The sequence below is a fragment of the Salvelinus fontinalis genome, chromosome 20 (assembly GCF_029448725.1).
Source record: "Salvelinus fontinalis isolate EN_2023a chromosome 20, ASM2944872v1, whole genome shotgun sequence".
Lineage (NCBI taxonomy): Eukaryota > Metazoa > Chordata > Actinopteri > Salmoniformes > Salmonidae > Salvelinus > Salvelinus fontinalis.
In genome coordinates, this window is record NC_074684.1 from 18,297,445 (window position 1) to 18,320,198 (window position 22,754).

Below are 22,754 nucleotides of genomic sequence, written 5' to 3' on the forward strand. Positions count from 1 at the left end.
TCTTTGAAGAGCCTCATCAATTGCTCTGGCATCACTGAAGGCTAACTTCTTAAACCTGGTGTCAAGTGCAGCGATTTCTGAAAGCACGTGATTATATTCCATTCTGTGGAATTTTCTGACCATTGATTAACATAGGGTGTCCATCAACTCTGTCACATGTCCTGTGGTTACATTTGCTTCTCTCTGGCAGCTGGCTGTGATTCGCTGCAGACCCTTATACAGGAGTATCATTTTTGAGGCTGTCACATAGCTGAAAAGAGAGAACAGTAACTTATTAGTTCAGGTTCATGTTTTGTCTACTGATACTACATTCTCATCTACTGCTCATATACATATATAATTACTGGATTAAATAATGATGTAGTAATAACTGCTTACTGTATCAGCTCAGGCATCCCCATCTGGCGTTGTGTAGACTTTAGTTTTTCAGCACCTACTGTGCTCCTGTGGAAGTATTCCACAGCTGCTTTCACTTTGTCCACAGTGGGCTTCATCACCTTCAAAGCATCTCTTACAATCAGGTTGATTGTGTGGGCAAGACATGGATGATGGGTCTATTTAAACATTTTCATGGCTTTGGCTATGTTAGCTGCACTGTCGCTAACACAGCAGACCACTTTTCCATCTACTTGCCATTCTCTGTGGCCACTCTCAACAGTTCCTCTACCAGGTTCTCTGAGGTGTGTCTGTCACTGAACTCAAAGCAGTCCAGAAGACATCTAGACATCGAAAAATCTTCAATGAAGTGGCATGTAACTGACATGTAAGAAGTGGTTACCCTTGATGTCCAGCAGTCAGTGGTAAGGCAAACTGCAGTAGCTTTTTGGACTCTTTCCCGCACTGAAGCCTGTGCTCTTGTACAGTTGTGGAATAAGTCATTTTGAAAGGGGTTTCCTGCTTGGAATTGTGTACATTGGATTTGGACTATTGCTATAACATTCTAAAACCTATGTCCTCCACGATCGGAAATAGCTGGATATTGGTGGCAATCATTTTAGCCAATGCAATATCAATTTGGCCTTCTTTTGCTACAGACATAGACTTTGGCATAAACTGGTCAATAGAAGACTGTGTTGCTGTGGGTTGCGGAGTAGGCCTACTTGACCGAGTGGATACATCTCCACGTGTGGATATCAATAGCAGGCCCGCTAGTTTCTTGAAGCTCCGCTACAGCTAGCTTCACAGTTGGGTGTACAGATCGCATATGCCGGTGTAGGTTGTGCGTAGAACCGGCTTTATATGAAATTTTGTTTTGACAAATTCTACACTGTGCTCTAACATTGTCTACATTATTAACTTCTACTTCATCACAATCCCGGATCCGGGAGCACCCCCCATCAGTAAAAAAGCTGACTAGCATAGCCTAGCATAGCGTCACAAGTAAATACTAGCATCTAAATATCATTAAATCACAAGTCCAAGACACCAGATGAAAGATACACATCTTGTGAATCCAGCCATCATTTCTGATTTTTAAAATGTTTTACAGGGAAGACACAATATGTAAATCTATTAGCTAACCACGATAGCAAAAGACACATTTTTTTCCCACCATTTTTTTCCTGCATAGGTAGCTATCGCAATTTCGACCAAATAAAGATATAAATAGCCACTAACCAAGAAACAACTTAAAATGCATCCAAATGCTACTGTGCTTCCGACTAATTTTCCAGCTGTTGTTTTCACAGCTGTCCTTCCTCTCTCTCCTCGGCTGCTAAGTGTGTGACTGTGAGTGAGTTGGCTCGGCACTCCCTCACGTATCTTTGGTTCATTGGTTGACACTGCGTGTCTGATTGACAGGAACAACAGGTGAGGCTGTTAGTCTGAGCAGACAGTCAGAACGAATGTCTGTGCGCTTGAGCATTTAGGCCTATATTATTTTTTTATTTTTTTCGTTCTTTGAATTAGTTAATTCTTTTCATTTAAATCTTTTGATCATTCATATCTTGATTTTTTTATATATTTATAAATAGATTCGGCTCTTCTGATATGCGAGCCAGCTCCCAACGTTCATCTACAAGAGTCGGCTCTTAGAGGGGGATTAGAAATCTGTTGTAAAACGGAAACCAAGCCAATCAAACCAAGCCAACCAAGCCAACCAATCTAGCTTGCTACCTAACAAAGTTGTCCAGTGAGTGTGTAACTTATTAATTAAGCTTCCCAATCAACTTTAACATTTTATTAGCTAAATGATGACTAGTTAGCAATATCATGTTTTATGGGATAGGGTGAAAAACATTTTGTTGATACCAGTTTCAATCTGTCAGTGCCACTGAAATCAAATCAAATGTTATTAGTCACATGCGTCGAATACAACAGGTGAAAACCTTAACGTGAAATGCTTACTTACAAGCCCTTAACCAACAGTGCAGTTTTAAGAAAATAAAAGTTAAGGAAATATTTACAAAATAAATTGAAGGAAAAAAGTAACTCAATAGAATAACAATAACAAGGCTATATACAGGGGGTACTGGTACCAAGCCAATGTGCGGGGGTACAGGTTAGTCGAGGTAATTGAGGTAGTATGTACATGTAGGTAGGGGTGACTATGCATAGATAATAAACAGCGAGTAGCAGCAGCCTAAAAAATAAATAAACATCGTCAATGCAAATAGTCCGGGCAGCCATTTGATTAATTATTCAGCAGTCTTATCGCTTGTGGGTAGAAGCTGTTAAGGAAGCCTTTGGACCTAGACTTGGTGCTCCAGTACCGCTTGCCGTGCAGTAGCAGAGAGAACAGTCTATGACTATGGTGGCTGGATTCTTTGAAATGTTCTAGGTCCTTCCTCTGACACCACCTGGTATAGAGGTCCTGGATGGGAGGAAGCTTGGCCCCGGTGATGTACTGGGCCATACGCACTACCCTCTGTAGCGCCTTACGGTCAGATGCCGAGCAGTTACCATACCAGGCGGTGATGCAACCAGTCATTATGCTCTTGATGGTGCAGCTGTATAACTTTTTGAGGATCTGGGTACCAATGCCAAATCTTTTCGGTCTCCTGAGGGGGACTAGGCGTTGTTGTGCCCTCTTCACGACTGTCCTGGTGTGTTTGGACCATGATAGTTTGTTGGTGATGTGGACACCAAGGAACTTGAAGCTCCTTTGTCCACGATCAGCTCCTTTGTCCTGCTTATGCCGAGGGAGAGGTTGCTGTCCTGGCACCACACTGCCAGGTCTCTGACCTCCACCCTATAGGCTGTCTCATCGTTGTCGGTGATCAGCAACGTTGTGTCGTCAGCAAACTTAATGATGGTGTTGGAGTCGTGCTTGGTCACTCAGTTGTGGGTGAACAGGGAGTACAGGAGGGGACTAATCACGCACCCCCCAGGGGTCCCTGTGTTGAGGATCAGTATAGCAGATGTGTTGGTGCCTACTCTTAACACCTGGGGGTCCAGGATCCAGTTGCAGAGGGTGGTGTATAGTCCCTGGCTCCTTAGCTTAGTGATGAGCTTTGGGGGCACTATGCTGTTGAAAGCTGAGCTGTAATCAATGAACAGAATTCTCACATAGGTGTTCCTTTTGTGCAGGTGGGAAATGGCAGTGTGGAGTGCAATTGAGATTGCGTCATCTGTGGATCTGTTGGGTTGGTATTAGAGTGGGTCTAGGGTTTCTGGGATGATGGTGTTGATGTGAGCTATGACCAGGGTCATGGCTACAGATGTGAGTGCTACGGGGCAGTAGTAATTTAGGCAGGTTACCTTGGTGTTCTTGGACACAGGGACTACGGTGGTCTGCTTGAAATATGTCGGTATTACAGACTCCGTCAGGGAGAGGTTGAAAATGTCAGTGAAGACACTTGCCAGCTGGTCCGCCCATGCTCTGAGTGCATGTTCATGCTGTGAGTACACTTACTAGCTAGCTATCATATCTTTGCACAATTAATGTGATAGGTAGCTAGCTAATTAATGATTTCCCTTAAATCTTATTTTCTTAGGTGAATACATTGCTGTCTTTATACCAATACACATGTCAATATGCTACTGTCATGGTTCAGTTAGCTAGCAGAGCAGCTACGGTAGCTACACCCTGGAAATATGTTTGTGGTGTAATCACTCATAACACCTTTTTGTGATACATTTGTGTATTGTCTTCAAGATTGAGAAGGTAAGCAAATGCATGTATTCTCAAATGTAGCCCATACATTCATTCTTTGTAACAATTAGATCTTTAATTTCTTTAAACTAATAGCAGCTAGCTGATCTTGATCATGTTGTTCCTTCTCTCATTCTAGAAGCAATCAGTTACAAGGCAAAAATACAGATTGAAGCCTTCAATCAAACTGAGGACAGAGAAATGTGTCTGGCAGACTGAAAACTGTGAACGGTAAGTAACAAACGTTACGAATTATGAATTTTATAGTCATTCAGGTTATATAGGTTGTTCTGTCATAATTAGGTAGCTAGCTAATGTTAGCTTGAGCTAGCTAGCCATTTTCTTTGCTAATATCGCTGGCTGTGGTAACGTCTAGTAGCTAGCTCATTAGCCATGGCACAATGCTCATGACACTAGCTTACTGGAGTGTTGTCACGTTAAATACATAGCTAAATGTACGATTTTTGTCTACATTTAGATAGCTAGCTAACTATGCTTGTGTCTGTAATGGTAGCATAGCTAACTACCTTAGCTAGCTAAATCTGACACTTTTTTTGCATCAGACCGAGGCTCTGCATCTGTCCTCGTGCTCCTAGACCATAGTGCTGCCTTTGATATCATCGATCACCACATTCTTTTGGAGAGATTGGAAACCCAAATTGGTCTACACGGACATGTTCTGGCCTGGTTTAGATCTTATCTGTCGGAAAGATATCAGTTTGTCTCTGTGAATGGTTTTGTCCTCTGACAAATCAACTGTACATTTCGGTGTTCCTCAAGGTTCCGTTTTAGGACCACTATTCTTTTCACTATATATTTTACCTCTTGGGGATGTCATTCGAAAACATAATGTTAACTTTCAATACTATGCGGATGACACACAGCTGTACATTTCAATGAAACATGGTGAAGCCCCAAAATTGCCCTCGCTCCAAGCCTGTGTTTCAGACATAAGGAAGTGGATGGCTGCAAACTTTCTACTTTTAAACTCAGACAAAACAGAGATGCTTATTCTAGGTCCCAAGAAACAAAGAGATCTTCTATTGAATCTGACAATTAATCTTGATGGGTGTAAAGTCATCTCAAATAAAACTGTGAAGGACCTCGGCGTTACTCTGGACCCTGATCTCTCTTTTGACGAACACTAAATAAACTTCAGTTAGTGCTAAATACGGCTGCTAGAATCCTGACTGGAACCAAAAGATTTGATCATATTACCCCAGTACTAGCCTCCCTACACTGGCTTCCTGTTAAGACAAGGGCTGCTTTCAAGGTTTTACTGCTAACCTACAAAGCATTACATGGGCTTGCTCCTACCTATCTTTACGATTTGGTCCTGCCGTACATACCTACACGTACGCTACGGTCACAAGACGCAGGCCTCCTAATTGTCCCTAGAATTTCTAAGCAAACTGCTGGAGGCAGGGCTTTCTCCTATAGAGCTCAATTTTTATGGAATGGTCTGCCTACCCATGTGAGAGACGCAGACTCGGTCTCAACTTTTAAGTCTTTATTGAAGACTCATCTCTTCAGTAGGTCCTATGATTGAGTGTAGTCTGGCCCAGGAGTGTGAAGGTGAACGGAAAGGCTCTGGAGCAACGAACCGCCCTTGCTGTCTCTGCCTGGCCGGTTCCCCTCTCTCCACTGGGATTCTCTGCCTCTAACCATATTACAGGGGCTGAGTCACTGGCTTACTGGTGCTCTTTCATGCCGTCCCTAGGAGGGGTGCGTCACTTGAGTGGGTTGAGTCACTGATGTGGTCTTCCTGTCTGGGTTGGCGCCCCCCCTTGGGTTGTGCCGTGTCGGAGATCTTTGTGGGCTATACTCGGCCTTGAATTCAGAATGGTAAGTTGGTGGTTGAAGGTATCCCTCTAGTGGTGTGGGGGCTGTGCTTTGGCAAAATGGGTGGGGTTATATCCTTCCTGTTTGGCCCTGTTCGGGGGTATCATCGGATGGGGCCACAGTGTCTCCTGACCCCTCCTGTCTCAGCCTCCAGTATTTATGCTGCAGTAGTTTATGTGTCGGGGGGCTAGGGTCAGTTTGTTATATCTGGAGTACTTCTCCTGTCTTATCCGGTGTCCTGTGTGAATTTAAGTATGCTCTCTCTAATTCTCTCTTTCTTTCTCTCTCTCTGAGGACATGAGCCCTAGGACCATGCCTCAGGACTACCTGGCATGATGACTCCTTGCTGTCCCCAGTCCACCTGGCTGTGCTGCTGCTCCAGTTTCAACTGTTCTGCCTGCGGCTATCGAACCCTGACCTGTTCACCGGACGTGCTACCTGTCCCAGACCTGCTGTTTTCAACTCTCTAGAGACAGCAGGAGCGGTAGAGATACTCTTAATGATCGGCTATGAAAAGCCAACTGACATAGACTCCTGAGATGCTGACTTGCTGCACCCTCAACAACTACTGTGATTATTATTATTTGACCATGCTGGTCATTTATGAACATTTGAACATCTTGGCCATGTTCTGTTATAATCTCCACCCGGCACAGCCAGAAGAGGACTGGCCACCCCTCATAGCCTGGTTCCTCTCTAGGTTTCTTCCTAGGTTTTTGCCTTTCTAGGGAGTTTTTCCTAGCCACCGTGCTTCTACACCTGCATTGCTTGCTGTTTGGGGTTTTAGGCTGGGTTTCTGTATAGCACTTTGAGATATCAGCTGATGTAAGAAGGGCTATATTAATAAATTTGATTTGATTTCTGGACTGCCGTTCACTGTTTCACTCGTTAGCTAACGTTGGCTAAGTTAGCTGGCTAACTAAGTTACCATAGCTAGATTTAAGTTATTCCCCATCTGCGTTAATTTAGCCAAGCTATTTGGCAGGCTTATCTCATGCTTGCATGGGGATTGATTGAGTTAGCTAGAGTTAGCTAGCGTTAATGTAGCTACTGGTTTTCAATGGTTTCTGACAGTGGCAGCTTTATTCCTGTACTTAAATGCAGAGGTCAAGGCCAATGGACGGCTTTGTAAAGAGTATGATGAATGAGTGTAACATGGCCTCTTTGATTCCAAGGTTTGAGGGTAAGTAAAACTGAAATAGGGGGATAGTCTGGCCTTCATTTTATCATACTTGCTTTATTGGTAATTTGCACAAATATTCTGTCACAGTGCCCAACCTGACACACAACACACATCACAGGCTGGGAACAGCACATGGGCACTTAGGGGTAAAGTGCCTTGCTCAAGGGCACAACAGCAGTAGGTAGTATACAGAGATATTGTAGCTGGTAATGGCTGCCGAATCACTCCCTGCAGATTTTCCCGCATGCAGCTAGGGGTTCGAACCGATAATCTGCCGGTAATCAGCCTGTCTTTCTAACCTCAAAGTTACTGCCGCCCCTGTTCATTTTGCTAAGTCATTCACTTCCTTGCCGTTGTTCAAACATTTGACCTGTCTTATCAACCCTTCACTCCTTAAAGTATGTCATTTAAAAATGTGGGTGAAACTATTCCGTAAAATGTCTCCCATAGTGGTTAAGCCTAGCATTTAAGAGCGTTGGGCCAGTAACCGAAAGGTTGCTGGTTCAAATCCCTGCGGCAGTAAGGTGGAAGAATCTGCTGTTCTGCCCCTTGAGCAGGCAGTTAATCCCCAACAACAACAACTGCTCCCCGGGTGCCGAAGACGTGGTTGTCGATTAAGGCAGCCCCCCCCAACCCCCATCTCTCTTATTCAGAGGGGTTGGGTTAAATGTGGAAGATCCATTTCGGTTAAATGCATTCAGTTGTGCAACTGACTAGGTACCCCCTTTCTCTTTTGCAGCGGAGGAGATAGACCAGGAAACCACAGGAGGTTGGTGGGACCTTAATTGGGGAGGACGGGTTCATGGTAATGACTGGAGTGGAAGAATATGAAAGACTTACACGCAGTGAGTATTCTGTAAATGCCACTTTTTTCATACAAGAGGGAAGGTCCTCGGGACACACGTGAATAGATAGGACTGTGGACAAACCGAGTGACACATAATGCTTTAGCCGGGTCTTGCCAGGTACATGTTGAAAGCATTGTTTATTTTTAAAACTGATTGTTAAAAGGAATTTTTAATTGATTGAATACTTTGTGCTCGAGAGGACAGCCCAGATAGCTAAAGGTTGTTCTTCAACCACTCAGTTAACAAACAAAGTTGCAGATTACATGAAGTAGACTGCGATCCAGTGGGCTCAGAGGACGAGACAGAATGGGGCCAAGACAGTCTAAATAGTTTGAGAGTATGCGTCTGCTGGATACTCCAGGCACGGTGGGTTTAATTGTTTACAAAAGCATTAGACTTGAATATGATTCTGTTTGCTGTGATTTACTAGCCTGGCTGAGGCGACCCACGGGTCTCAGCGTAGGGAGAGGAGGCTGTTTGTTAATGCGCTCATAAATTGTGCGACAGGGTTTGATTGGTTCTCTCAAATGTTTTTTTTTCCTTGGTTTGAGACCTCACATTGTTTGGATTTGAATATCCAACCGTTGTAATACAAGGGGGCAGCGTTCGGGTTTGAGTCTGGCTGTACGTGTGGGTGTTTGAGTGAGAAAGACACAGAGGAGAGCCAACCAGTAAAAGCACAGCCCCCTTCATTATTGTCGCATTGAGACGAAAACATCAGAGCCATTCCAGACTGAAGTCAGGAGGACTTTGAAAGTTAGGTGTTAGCCAGACTAATGATGAACTGCAATGAAAAAGTAATTGCTTCGATGCCTCGGGGAAACTCACTGAGAACTGGATCGCTGTCTTCAAGGACAAAAAAACATTGCAGGCCCAAGATCTTCTCTTTGAAGTGCAGGTATAGTTAGAAATGACCCTGCTGGTGGTGCCTCAGATTCTCATTCATTTTTAGCCTGAAACAATCAAGTTATTCACTAAACATTCTTCTCTCCAGATACACAATGTGACATTGCTTTAAGACTTCTGCAAGTGCTCCTTCCATCACCAGTCTGTAAGTCTGGCAGAAAGACATTCCGACCCACCTTCAAAGAGACCAGAACGTCCTTCATTGACTTGCGGCCTGTACGTTTAAATAGTGGATAGGGAGATAGATGGTGAAATTAGATGATAGCATTTGTAAACCTTGAATGAAAGGAACAGCATTGCAAAATCGGTTAAATGCACACTCCAAGACATTGTTGTGTAATTGAACCTATGAGCCTAAGCCCCAAATGAATAGAAGATGTAGGCATCAAACAGGGATTGGGTGTTTATATTGATGTTGAAGTGTAAATGGCTAAATAGTATATAAAAATAAATGGTGTGAGATGGCATTGTCAGTGTGTCTCCAAGCTTTGCACAAGTCCTCATATTCTAAAATCCAATGATTTCTTTCTAATAGGATGGGACCAACATGGTTGATTAACTGCACCAGGCAGAGGTGACCAGATCCTACCCATTTGTGTTAGCTCTTGGGGATAATTGTCTCTGCTCACAGGTGTTTACAGTCATTAGTGGACAGGCATTGGAGCAAGGTACATTGCTTGGGGCACTGGATGTGTGTTTCAAGTCCTATTATGTGTTTGATATCAACTTTTATACAGACCACAGTATATCAGGAACAGAATCCCCCACAGTTAGACTGTTAAGAGCAGGGGTGGAAGTACAGTCCGGCACGGTACGGCGTCCAGTAAAATAAATATTGGGGGTATACTGTACTGGTGAAACGTGAGCCTATCACAATGAGTACAACATGCCCAAAAAACTAAAGGCCATTAGGCCATTATTTAACATTAATGCATGTCAGCCGCATGAAACATTAGTGAATTGACTGGAAACCGGGTGGTATACGCTCCAAATTGAGTTGTGGTTTGAGGAGAACACTTACATTTTGTCAAGGTGGAGATGAGTGGCAGAGATGCTCTCGACAAGGCAGAGATGAGTGGCCGAGACCGAGGCGCGCGTGGATAACAGTGGATGCATCAATTCAGGCTACAAGTGTAGGCCTAATGACAATTGCAGAATTTCATTACACTACACGTAAGTGTTTTGTAACAGATGTCTCTTTCCATTCATCAAATTGCGGGTGCACAGTTCACTGTTGAGGTTTGGATGCTGAAATTATTTTGTGAGTGAACGAATGTGCGCGAGTAGCCTGCAGGAGCGCCTTTAAGTGATTGTTTGACAATCAGATGAAAACATCATGACTGGTTGTGTTAATGCCACATTAAAAGGTTTCCCTGAAATAAACTGAATTGCTAAAATGATATAGCCTAATTAGCTTACTCTTGTCGATACAGAAATAAATACAATCATTCAAAATAGGCTACTACACCAGAAAGCATGATTTGGCCACAGAGCATCATTAGCTTCTTTAAAAAAACTGGATTGTTTTAAATCCCACAGCCTACAGTCAGATGGGCCAGTGGCGGTTCTAGCTTGTATGGCTCCCTGTGTGAACTCCCCCGCCAAAATAAAAATAAAAATCACCATTCTGCACTAACTGTAATTTTTATTCAGACATTTGGAACAACACAAATTAATAATCATAACAAAGACGAATAGAAACAAAATGTACTATATAAATACAAATAAAAGTTAGAATCAAATTATTACACTATTTCCCTATTGCTAACAAAAAACACATATAAAACTAAATTGCAGGAATCCTATATCACACAAATACACAACTAGAATAACACACTTATAAAGAAGAGAACCTGTGTATTGCACTTCAAACAAGAAACACACAAACTAAATTGCACAACTGCCATCTAAACCCTGACCTTTCTTGCCTTCCTTGATGCAATGTCATCAATTACATCATCATAAGAAATCTGCCCAATAATTGCATGGTTAATACTGATGACAGCAAGGCCACTAAGGTGTTCCTGTGACATGGTGGACCTCAGGTAGAATTTGATGAGCTTAGAAAAGCTCCTTTGCTTCAGCTACGGTCACTAGAAGAGTAAGACAAATTCTGAGAGCAGTCCACAAATTTGGATACATTTCTAAGAGCTCCCTTTCGTGTATAAATATCAGCAGCTCGAGCAGGGTCATGGTCTTCGATGGAAAGTAGTGGTGCAACGGATCACAAAACTCATGGTTCGGATCGGATCACGGTTTTGAGTTACGGATCAGATAATTCAGTGGCCAGAGTTTCAGTGGTGAGATCACTGTATGTCCTCCGGCGCAGGGCAGGGTCTAGGGTCTAGGTGAGACAGGGACTTGAACAGACAGGGACTTGAACCTTGGATCTAGTGCAGTAGATCTATGAAGATAGTCCTGTACATGGGGTTCCTGTCCTCCCTAATGGCAGCCCTGACATCTCTAGTGAGGGTGCGGTCTTCCTCACTTGGGGCCATGGATTGTAGAACCCTTGTTTTCAGAGGTAGAATCCTTGTTTTCAGAGGTAGGATCCTTGTTTTCAGAGGTAGGATCCTTGTTTTCAGAGGTAGGATCCTTGTTTTCAGAGGTAGGATCATGGACACAGACGGTGCAGGTTCAGTGCTCAATAGGGTTGTAACCGTTGATGGGTTTTAGCACCTGGAGTCCCTCCTCTGCCACTTTCACGTCATCAGACAAGGTGACGGTCTTTATATTTTTTCAGGGTCCTGTCTGTCAGTGCAGAGTATACAGCTGCCTGCTGCTCAAGATAGCGCTCCTACATGTGGAGTTCCATCTTGTTGTGACATGGTGTATGAGCTTGTGGGTCGGTAGCTGTAGCATTTCTTGCTTGGTCCTAAGCACATGAGCGGCTGTTGTCCTTCGGTGGAAAAAGAAAACCACCTTCCTGATCCTCCCAAGGAGGCGGTCCTTCTGGTTCACTGGGATTCCCCTTTGGGATGCTAAATGGATCACTTGTGCAAAGCAAGCTATCTGTGGCCCCAGTCCACTGCATTTACTTGGTTCTTGGCATTATCTGTGGTGATTGGGATATTGCTATTGCTATATAGCTTCCACTCTGCTACTGCTCCTAGCAGTACCTGCGCCAGATTTCTGCCTGTGTGACTCTCATAGAGGGGGAGTGTCTGTAGCACCGGACTTCACATATCCCACTCCTCTGTGGTGTATTGAGTCGTCAGTCACGTAGCTTTCCGTTGCCCTGGAAGTCCACCCATGTGTGGTGAGTGCAACATAGGATGTCTTGGATAATTGGTCGACAATTTTGACCTTTTCCTGTTCATAAAGATCTGGCACGATCTTCATACTGAAGTGGGTGAGCGAGGGGATTTCGTAGCATTGCTCAGCACTTACACCATATTTTTAAACCCTTTGTTTTCCACAACAGAGTATGGCCTCATGTCTACAGCGATAAACATCCCAATAGATTTGGTGATGGCTTTAGCCCAATCTGATTCTGCAGCAAAGGGCTTAAATGCCGGGGTGAGAAGTTGTCTCTTGGCTGAGTTGGCTCCCGTCACTGACACACCAGGGTGATGACGCTTTAAATGTGTGGCCATGCTCCATGTATTTCCATGATCATACGGCTTTCTTGTGGCACAATGCCTACACACCATAATGGTGTTGTCCACCACCCTTCTTCCATCATCATATTTGACAGGGAAGCCAAAATGCTCCCATAGATGAGACAAATGAAGCGGGAGGCTTTTCCAGTTCTTCAGATCCTCCACTAGCCATGTCTGTCACTGCTCTTTTTTATTCATTGCAACACGAGCAGGATTGATTCATTGGGATTCAACATGCCCCGTTCACGTGAACAGAACACACAACTGATTTAAAAAATAATCAAGTCAACCTTTAGGCTTCAGAGTAAAACACATATCCGTCTTGTCTTTATCTTTTCACTGCAGCTCTGCATCGAGATTTAGGGAATTATTACTTTATAAAGTAACAGCGGCAGTAAAACTGTATTGCACAATATGATAGTTAAACTTTGCAAATGATCCGCGGTTCACATGTGTGCCGAACCATGGGGGGTGATCAAGGATCAAGGATTAACTACGGTCCGTTACACCACTAATGGCAAGATCTTTGCCATCCAAGTCTGAGTGTTCTTTATAGTGCAGTGTCATACTAAGGGCCTCACATTGTTCTGTCAGCTCCTCATTTGAGAGACTTTGGAAGGTTGACAGCACTCCTAACTTCTCTCTCACATTTTCCAATGTGGAAAATCTTTCCTGAAGGGCTGAGGTTGCAGCATCAACAACGACATTGAAAAATGTCACCTCCAACTTCTTCAGTGCATCACTCAAAGCCTCAACAAATGATTCGTATAAAAAGTGCCGCTTTGTGGACCTCAGCCTTTGTTGTAGAACGGCCTCTACATTCATACCCTCGCAAATATCCTTGGCTGACGTTTGTGCAGTCATAAAGCCTGTCGCCCTGTAGTTGCTGAGACCTCTCTCTGTCTTTCTGAGAAGACTGACTGCAACATCCACATGTATGCTGGGAGACTGCATCAGCTTGATCACATGTTGGATCTGGCTCAAGATGTCATACCACACCACTGTACAGATGCTGAAGCAGTATGATCCCATCTCCTCTGACAAGGACTGGGCCTCAATCTTTATCACAGGGTCTTTGGTTTGATCCCTCACCTCAATCAGTGCCTCTCTCACCACTGCTGTCTGATACCTCAGTGGCTCGACACTCTTGACTTTACTCTCCCACCTTGTCTGTCCACATCTTCAAAGTGATGTCCACATGTTTTTTTCAGGATGGCCCATCGCTGTTTGGAGGCTGAGAACAAGGTGTACAGTTTGTGTAAGATGCCAAAGTAACCTGTGGCATCGACAACTTTTGGTGGCAGCAGCCACAACCAGGTTCAATGTGTGAGCCCCACATGGCACAAATAGAGCTCTTGGATTCATTAAAAGGAGTCTGGTCTGGACACCTTTTTGTTTTTGCCTCTCATGTGACCCATTATGGACCCATTATCATAAGACTGTCCTCTGCAGTCCTCAATGACTTTTTAGCTCATCTTTTGAGAATCAGGGATGCCAAATGTTGGCCCGTGGACTCTGCCTCCAAAGCCCCCATAAAATGTTCCTTTGTGGGGCTCCTCCTTCAGTGACAATTCTAATCACACTGTTCAGTGTGGCTGACATCTGAGGTGCAATCTAGAATGATAGAGAATCATTTTGCCAGCTTGATGTCACTCACAATTATTGAAATGACCTTGCTGCTCAACAAATCAATGAGTTCATTCTATATTTGGTGGCCAAGGTAGCTGGTGGTGTGACTCGAGGTCCCTTTTTGAACACGGTTATGGTGTTCTTTCATGACTGGATCAAATTGTGCCATCAGTTCAACCTCTGAGGAAATTTCCATTTGACGGAGATGACAGTATTTCTGTGTGTCCCCTTAGTGCCAGATTTCTAATTGCCAGAGACTGCACAATAGCAGTCAGACATGTCAACACCTCTGTCCATCTTATCCTCTCAGCCTCCATAAGTGCCATCTCATGCTTATTAATTGTTTCCCCTTTTTTGATCCTCATTGCCAGTTCTTTCCATGTTTTCATGCAGTTTTGGTTTTCTGGGCTGCTGTCGTGGAGTCAGCAAAGAACTTGCAGGTTTCCAGTCTGTCAGTCCAGAGTTTCCTAAATAAATGTCCATCTTAAAGTTTGCAGCAGAAGAGGCTGTTTCTTTCAGAATACACCAACCAATTTTCTAGGGACTTTTTTCACCACTCACCAAGGTCTTCCTGAAATACTGGTGGTGGCAACTTCTTCCATCACTCTCATTCCTTGGGAAAACAAAGTGAGGTGGTACCTCACTTGGTCCTCTGCAAACTAGTTGTGTCTGAATTCTGTCAGTCAAAACTGAAGGCCAGTCAGCAGGGTCTGTAGACAGTGGTTCATCCTCAGCAGCAGGATTTTGGTGGGGATGCCCCTACAGGCATTTCTAATGGAGAGTACATGGGTATTAGTTTACACACGTTATTCACAGCATTCATCGTGGTGGAACATCCCACATACATAATAAAATCATCATTGTCACCTACAATATGGAAACGTACAACTTTGCAAAAGGGAAATTATTATAATTTTTTGTTATGCAGGGATGCACACATGTACGTGTACCCACACACACACACATGCGCACAAACAGACCTGAAGAATCCTGCTGGGGAGAAGTGGAAGCAAATGGTTATTCATCCTCAGGAAACATTTGTGAAGACACCTGTGTGGCTGAGGAGGTGGATGGTTCCTCATCCTGAGGCTCCGAGATAATTTCTGAAGAAGCCTGTGTGGCTGAGGAGGTAGATGGCTTCTCATCCTGGTCAGTGCCAGAGGGTGCTCCAAAATATTTCAGAAGTGCCCCTGAATTTGCATTGGAATACAGTATATGAGTCTGACACCCTAAATCCATTTGTTGCACAATTAAATTGGCATGTCATTATGTACAATTTATCAAACTTTCAGAATAGGAACCAAATGAATCATACAACCTCCTTGGCTAAATTCTAGGCATAAGACCCCCCCAAAAGACGTAATATATAAGAAAAGATACAAGATATCATCATAATATATACGTCTTAAGTTAACCTACAGCATTGGAAATCCCCCTTACTGAGCTCAGGACCTAGTCAATACAAACACACAAAACCTTTATGATGTCACCTCAATGAAAGACAACCAAATCAATGGTGTGCTAGTTAGGTTGTAATCGTTTTGCTGCAGGTTACACACATTATCATGATGAAACTGTGTGAAATTATATCCAATGTTATGTAAGCTAGTTGGACAGAAAACTGAATATTGTTGCCCTATGTGTAATAACATAGCAAGCAACAGACTAACAAACATAAGTGTTATACTAGCCTACTTCATTACATGTATAATATTATACTCATAAAGAGATGACATAGCTGCATACCTTTATCTTTTGCGTTTCTCCTCTTCTTTCCTCTTTTTCCTAAACTGGGCACCTGATGGCTTAGACCTTTTCTTATCCATTTGTGTTGATTTGGCACTCGAGCATCAATACATTACCCATCCCCCAACACTGTCAACCAAGAGTCAAGACTACATTACCCCTCCCCCAACACTGTCAACCAAGAGTCAAAACTAAACCAATTCACCTTGGTAGTGTGCAGACAGGTTTTATATTATTCTTAACGATTTCACACAAACCAGAAAAAAATACAATAATATGTCTGTGAAACTATATATTCACAGTATTATGAATGAATTGTGGTTTATTAGGTAGCATTTCATAGTGTGACTGATTTTACAACAAAAAAATTCCACTGAACAATAGTGGATAAGCATCTGCTCTTGTACGTAGTGTGAGAAGTGACAGGAGGAAGCGCAGCCTTCCGGCTGATGTGTTTGTGTTCCTGTGATTTAACAGATCATTGAATGGATGAGCCATGAGTGTATCTCTGATTCAGAGGGGTTGGGTTAAATGCAGAATGCCTTCAGTTGTGCAACTGACTAGGTATCCCCTTTCTTTTAATATCTTTAAACTGTTGTATGATTAACATATATAATGACATTTTTTGTTCAAGCTGGGCTGAAGCACATTCCTCTACCCTTTCATCCTATCACAAATATCTATTTTAAATAGAAATGTTACATTTTGGAAATTGTGAAAAGTGCTTTATAAGTAATGACAGTCATTAGTCCATGTCCTTAGTAGCGTGACCTTCAAACGTAATATTTTACACTTGTTATCTGTGTAACAATGTTTTGACTCTGCCCAAATATAGAACGTTATATGTATGTGTGTGCTGTCACCTAAGATACTGTAGCTGAAGTGTGTCAGTGAATGAAGATCTATGGATTTGCTCTGGCACAGTCTGACAGACAGATCTGTGTTGATACCACTTAGGACAGTGTAACACGCACACATGCTTTGTTTTGATCAGATTGCAATCTGAGTGTGAACATCAAGTTCAGCTGAGGCTTTAGTCTGATGTTTGGACGGTTTTATTGATGAAATAATATACATACATTTTAAGATTTCATAAGATATGATTGATTGTTATCTTACGAAATAACACATACTTAGACAATAGGGCTTTGTTTCAATGTGCTATTTAAAAAATGTATATATTATTGTACATTGAGGACAATTCTCTGACATGATGTATTTTCTGAAATGCAGGCAAAACAAATGAATGATTTAAAATTCAACACTGTACCTTGATTGTATGTAGGAAATGGAGGGGGTGGGATGGTAGGGAAATCAAAAGTGTGTAAGCAAAATAAAGTAATTGCTTTCAGTGTCCTGATTTTGTTTGTTTTATGTTTTCTGATTGTTTCAGTGCATGCATTCAACAAGCTTTGGACAAAGGACTTCCACCGGGCTGCCATCTCAAGTTCACTAAAAAGGCAATAATTCTGTAATGGGTTTGTTTTTGTTTTTAATTCATAACATTTTGTTAATTGTGTTTTAAACTTCCATTGGTTGAAATATATTGCTCAGTTATCACTTGGCTCATGTAAATAATTATGTAGTTGCCCCTTTAAACATCCTAAGGTCAACATCCCCATAGTTTTCACATTTCTCTCATGTAAATGTTGTAGCTACATAAAAACATTAAACTATTTATTTGAGAAATATCCAGTCTTTGCTCTTTTCTTCATTACCATGCTGATGATTAAAAGTTGTATTAGACAAATGTTTAGTATATTTCCCACATTTAATGTTTTAGTTTTTTTCTCAGAGAACCATCATTATGTGATTTGGTTAATGTAGATAAAACATTGAAATGTTGTTTAACTCACAGTAACCAAAACCGGATCTAATTTGCTTATTCAACGGAGTTTGCAGCAAATTTGCTAAATGTTCTCCACAAGTTTCCCAGAATTGTTTGCCAGTAATTTCGCAAGTTACAACAGTTTGCCACAAAACTAATTTAAATTGTGAAAGTATGAGCATGCAGCAAATCTGTGACAAACTGGCCAAAGGTTTGCCACAACTGTTGCCACAAGCCTGCTTTTTGGGGGGTTTGTATCACTAATGTGTATTTTGCTTTGTTTAAAGCTATAACCTCTCTTGCATCACTGGCAAAGGAGGGAACATCTCACCAGGGGACTGGTTCGCACCATGCTGTCCAAACTCCTGAGGTTGTAAACTTTTCCCAAAAGAGACACTGCTATCAGTTTTACTGTCTCGTTTTCAAAAAATGTTTAGGCTACTCCTAGCGCAAACATTACAACAACGCCAAGTGCATCATGGGTGTAATCATTACGCCGATTCTGTTGCTACAAAACGTTTTGCAACAGAAATCGTTAACGCCAAACGGAAAACGCAAACGAGAGTTTCTATTGGACAAATTCTGGTAAGTCCCTCCCCGTTTCGTTCCGTTTGCTCTGTTTGCATCCATTTGGTTCTTAAACGGTAAACGGTGATGAATACACCCCAGGCGAGCGTAATGGTAAAATACAGGGATAATAAAAACGAAATTCTGATGACAACAAAACGTTTACAAAAATGATGCAAGTATCACATTCTAAACAGTGCCATATGTGATATCACATTCTAAACAGTGCCATATGTGATATCACATTCTAAACAGTGCCATATGTGATATCACATTCTAAACAGTGCCATATGTGCCCACTGTACGTTTTCGACACTGTTACTACAACACATGATGTGATTAAAAAGTAGCAACATCAAAGTGTAAACTCACCTAAACCAGGTACAAAAGTGTTGAGAAATAGGCATAACACAGCTACTGGGAATGGCATGTATGGAATAGCTGCACGCAAAGGTCCTTTCTTCTCTCTTACTTGGACCACAACTCCACTGGTCGAAGAAGTAACTCCCTTCTCATTCATTTCGGTGTCTTTTTGGTCCATGTTGAGCGTAAACAGGCAAAGTGTGAACTATTTATTACTGTTTATTCTCTATCTGTCAAAGACTCCCTTCCGCAACACAGGATGAGCAAACCTCTCCAAAAATGACCAACTGCATGAAGTGGACTGTGTGCACGTAAGCGGCGCGTAAGCACTTGTGATGGGTAGTTCGCAAACGAAAGGCTCGTTTTAAACGGCTCTTTTTGTTGGGAAACGAATCGCATCTGTGAAGGAGCCGTTCATTTGACTCACTGATTTGCATACTGCTACTGCTGCTTTTTGAGCGCGAGACATTACATGTATATATTATAAAAAACATTATCTGAAGATGGTAAATCCTCACTGCGTGAGCAAAAAGTAGTGTTTTTGCAAGCGATTTCATTTCGTCATGTACGTTTTTTATTTTAACTCACATTTCACAATCTGACATAACGGTATGCAACTTTTTAGCCTTTACATTCGAATGTTTATATTTTTCATAATTTTTTAAGCACTGTGCTACTGAACAAAGAGGCGTTCATAAGGTAAACGGAGCCAAAAGATCCGGCTCACTAAAAAGACTGGGAATGCCCATCACTAACAAGCACTGAGCATCTGCTCCCTTGCACAGTTCAACTATTTATTTATTTTTTATTTAACCTTTGTTTAACTCAGCAAGTCAGTTAAGAACACATTCAAATTTACAATGACGGCCTACCAAAAGGCAGAATGCCTCCTGCGTGGATGGGGGCTGGGATTAAAATATTTATATAAATAGGACAACACACACATCCCGACAAGAGAGACAACACAACACTACATTAAGAGAGACCGAAGACAACTAGGCTGGTCTCATAGACTAAACGTAAGATAGTAAACAACATACACGACACTCAAGTTAGCATGATATGTTACCTTTGGTATTGTTACATAAGATAGAAGGTTACTTAAAATGCCCACACCAGTAGAAATCCACTTGTTTGAGCTGAAAGACTATGGCCAGAGTTTACCCATGATGTTGCACAATGATTTAAGTCAATAAGTCATTGTTTTAATCAAAGTATGATATACTTGGGCTTGAAGTTGATTGAAGTGACAAATCCGAACTGCCGACTTTGTGCAAATCCGTGTGAATGCAGTGTCTTTTCCTATAATATGACATACAAATTCTTCAGTATACGTTTTGTTTCAGGACTGGATTTGTTCACTGGCATTGTTTATTAATCAGAAACAGCTGCAAAGCTATTCCATTTTGCCACTTTTTTTACCAGAATATTTTCATAATCTATTGGATAATTTGTCAATTTTCACTTGTTTTTTGCTAGTGTGTATTAGAAATATATACTGTATATCTGACCATTTTATAAATGGTATAATTATCGCTCCAAGATTTATATTTTTTACCACGAAAGTTTTGCTTCACAACACGCTCCACTGCTTTGATTGGTGTAACGTTAGCTAAAAACTGCAAGTGTCTATCCAGATAATGAAAAGGCACCCGAAAATTGAAGGTATTTATAGTTACATGTAGTGTTGCAAAGGATCGGAAACTTTCCGGAAATTTTCCATGGGAAGTTGAGCCCTGGAATTTTGTTAATTTTGCTTAAATTTATCAAAAAAGTTAGCTTATAACAGTGTAACTTTTTTTGATGGGATACACAAGGCAATTCTAGGTCTTGTGACATATTTTGGTTAAACTATCCCAAATTCAATGGAATTGCAACCCTCTGCATGCACGGTGCATTCTTCCATCACATGTGCAGTGCACTCTTCAATCACATGTACAGCTGATTCTCAAGACCTTGCACACTAATGAGATGCTATTGAGCCCACACTACTACACTGTCTGAGCCAAGGACTACATGCTTTCTGGTAAGCTTTGATTACAATACTGGGTGGGGTGAATATATTTTATATGACATACATGATTTTTGTTAACTAGTAAATAGTAGCCTATTGTTTAAATCATTTCTAACTTGTTAACAATTTCTGCTAGTTCGGATACACAATTGATACACTCTACAAGATAGCCAAGGAAATGGTTAGGTATGTGAAGGGTCATCAAGTTATAGCAGCAATCTACCTCACCAAGCAAAGTGAAAAGAATAAGAGGACCACATTGAAACTGCCCAGCAACACTTGTTAGGGTGATGTTGTCATAATGTTTGACAGTCTCCTGGAGGGGAAGGAGTCTCCAAGAAATGGCCATATCACAGTCTGCCGATATGGACAGCCCCATCACGAGGATCTTCCTGGATGATGTATTTTGGGAGAGAGTGGTAAGCAGCCTGAAACTCCTGAAACCTATAGCAGTAGCCATTGCACAGATAGAGGGAGACAATGCCATCTTGTCTGATGTTCAGACTCTGCTTGCAGATGTAAGAGAAGAAATCTGTACTGCCCTGCCTACTTCACTGTTGCTCCAAGCAGAGGAAACTGCAGTTCTGAAATACATCAAAAAGGGTGACGACTTCTGCCTGAAGCCCATACACACAGCAGTGTACATGTTGGAGCCCAAGTATGCTGGCATGAGCATCCTGTCTGGTGCAGAGATCAACAAGGCCTATGGTGTCATCACTACCATGTTTCACCACCTTGGCCTGGATGAGGGCAAGGTTCTTGGCAGTCTGGCGAAGTACACTTTCAAGCAAGGGCTTTGGGATGGAGATGTAATATGGCAGTCATGCCAACATATCTCATCAGCCACCTGGTGGAAGAGTTTGTGGATCTGAGGCTCTTTCCCCTGTTGCCTCCATCATCCTCCAAATTCCACCAACATCAGCCGCCTCAGAGCGCAACTGGTCCTTGTTTGGGAACAAACACACCAAAGAACGCAACAGGGTGACCAATACAAGGTTTAAAAAATTGGTGGCCATCCGGGCACAGTTGAGGCTTTTTGAGCCTGACAACGAGCCATCCTCAACAAGGTCGGAAAGTGACAGTGAAGATGAGGCCACAGAGTCTGATGTTCAAGAGGTGGAAATTGAGGAGGACCAGCGAGAAGACATGGAAGCCTGAGAGGAACACAACCAAAGCTTTAGTTTCGAGACTATAATTTTACAGATGTATGTTGAAAACGTTTTTGGGAGATACGATGAATCATTGGGGATCATTCAATATTCCCTTTCTTTTGTTGTTCAGGGAAATCATCCCATGTGAAGAGTCAACACATTGAATTAAAGTTCAATTTGTAACACATTTACATTTTTTCTATTGAAAGGATTTAACTTGCAATTAGGTCTTCTTATGATTAGGTAAAAGGTTTACAGTGCCTTGCAAAAGTATTCATCCCTCTTGGCGTTTTCCTATTTTGTTGCATAACAAGCTGTAATTTAAATAGATTTTTATTTGGATTTCATGTAATGGACATACACAGAATAGTCCATATTGGTGAAGTGAAAAAAATAATAATACTTGTTTAAAAAGATTTAACAAAAAACCCCTGTAAAAAAGTGGTGCGTGCATATGTATTCACCGCTTTGCTATGAAGCCCCTAAATAAGATCTGGTGCAACCAATTACCTTCAGAAGTCACATAATTAGTTAAATAAAGTTCACCTGTGTGCAATGTAAGTGTCACATGATCTCACTATATATACACCTGTACTGAAAGGCCCAGAGTCTGCAACACCAACAAGCAATCGGCACCATGAAGACCAAGCAGCTCTCCAAACAGGTCAGGGAAAAAGTTGTGGAGAAGTACAGATCAGGGTTGGGTAATAAAAAAATATTAGAAACTTTGAACATCCCACGGAGCACCATTAAATCCATTATTAAAAAATGGAAAGAATATGGCACCATAACAAACCTGCCAAGAGAGGGCCTCCCACCAAAACTCACAGACCAGGCAAGGAGGGCATTAATCAGAGAGGCAACAAAGAGACCAAAGATTACTCTGAAGGAGCTGCAAAGCTTCACAGCAGAGATTGGAGTATCTGTCCATAAGACCACTTTAAGCTGTACACTCCACAGAGCTGGGCTTTACGGAAGAGTG

The 22,754-nt window shown here is 42.1% G+C and overlaps 1 protein-coding gene across 1 annotated transcript in view; it reads right to left on the bottom strand.

Annotated features, from left to right (window-relative positions):
* The window catches only part of LOC129817439 (protein stum homolog), a 39,618-nt gene extending 20,617 nt beyond the window's left edge, over positions 1-19,001 (bottom strand). Inside the window, exon 1 of the mRNA XM_055872688.1 lies at positions 18,617-19,001. Within this exon, the coding sequence (XP_055728663.1) occupies positions 18,617-18,785 (169 nt within the window). The 5' untranslated portion in view covers positions 18,786-19,001. The remainder of the gene's footprint in view (positions 1-18,616) is intronic.
* Between the last annotated feature and the right edge of the window lie 3,753 nt (positions 19,002-22,754).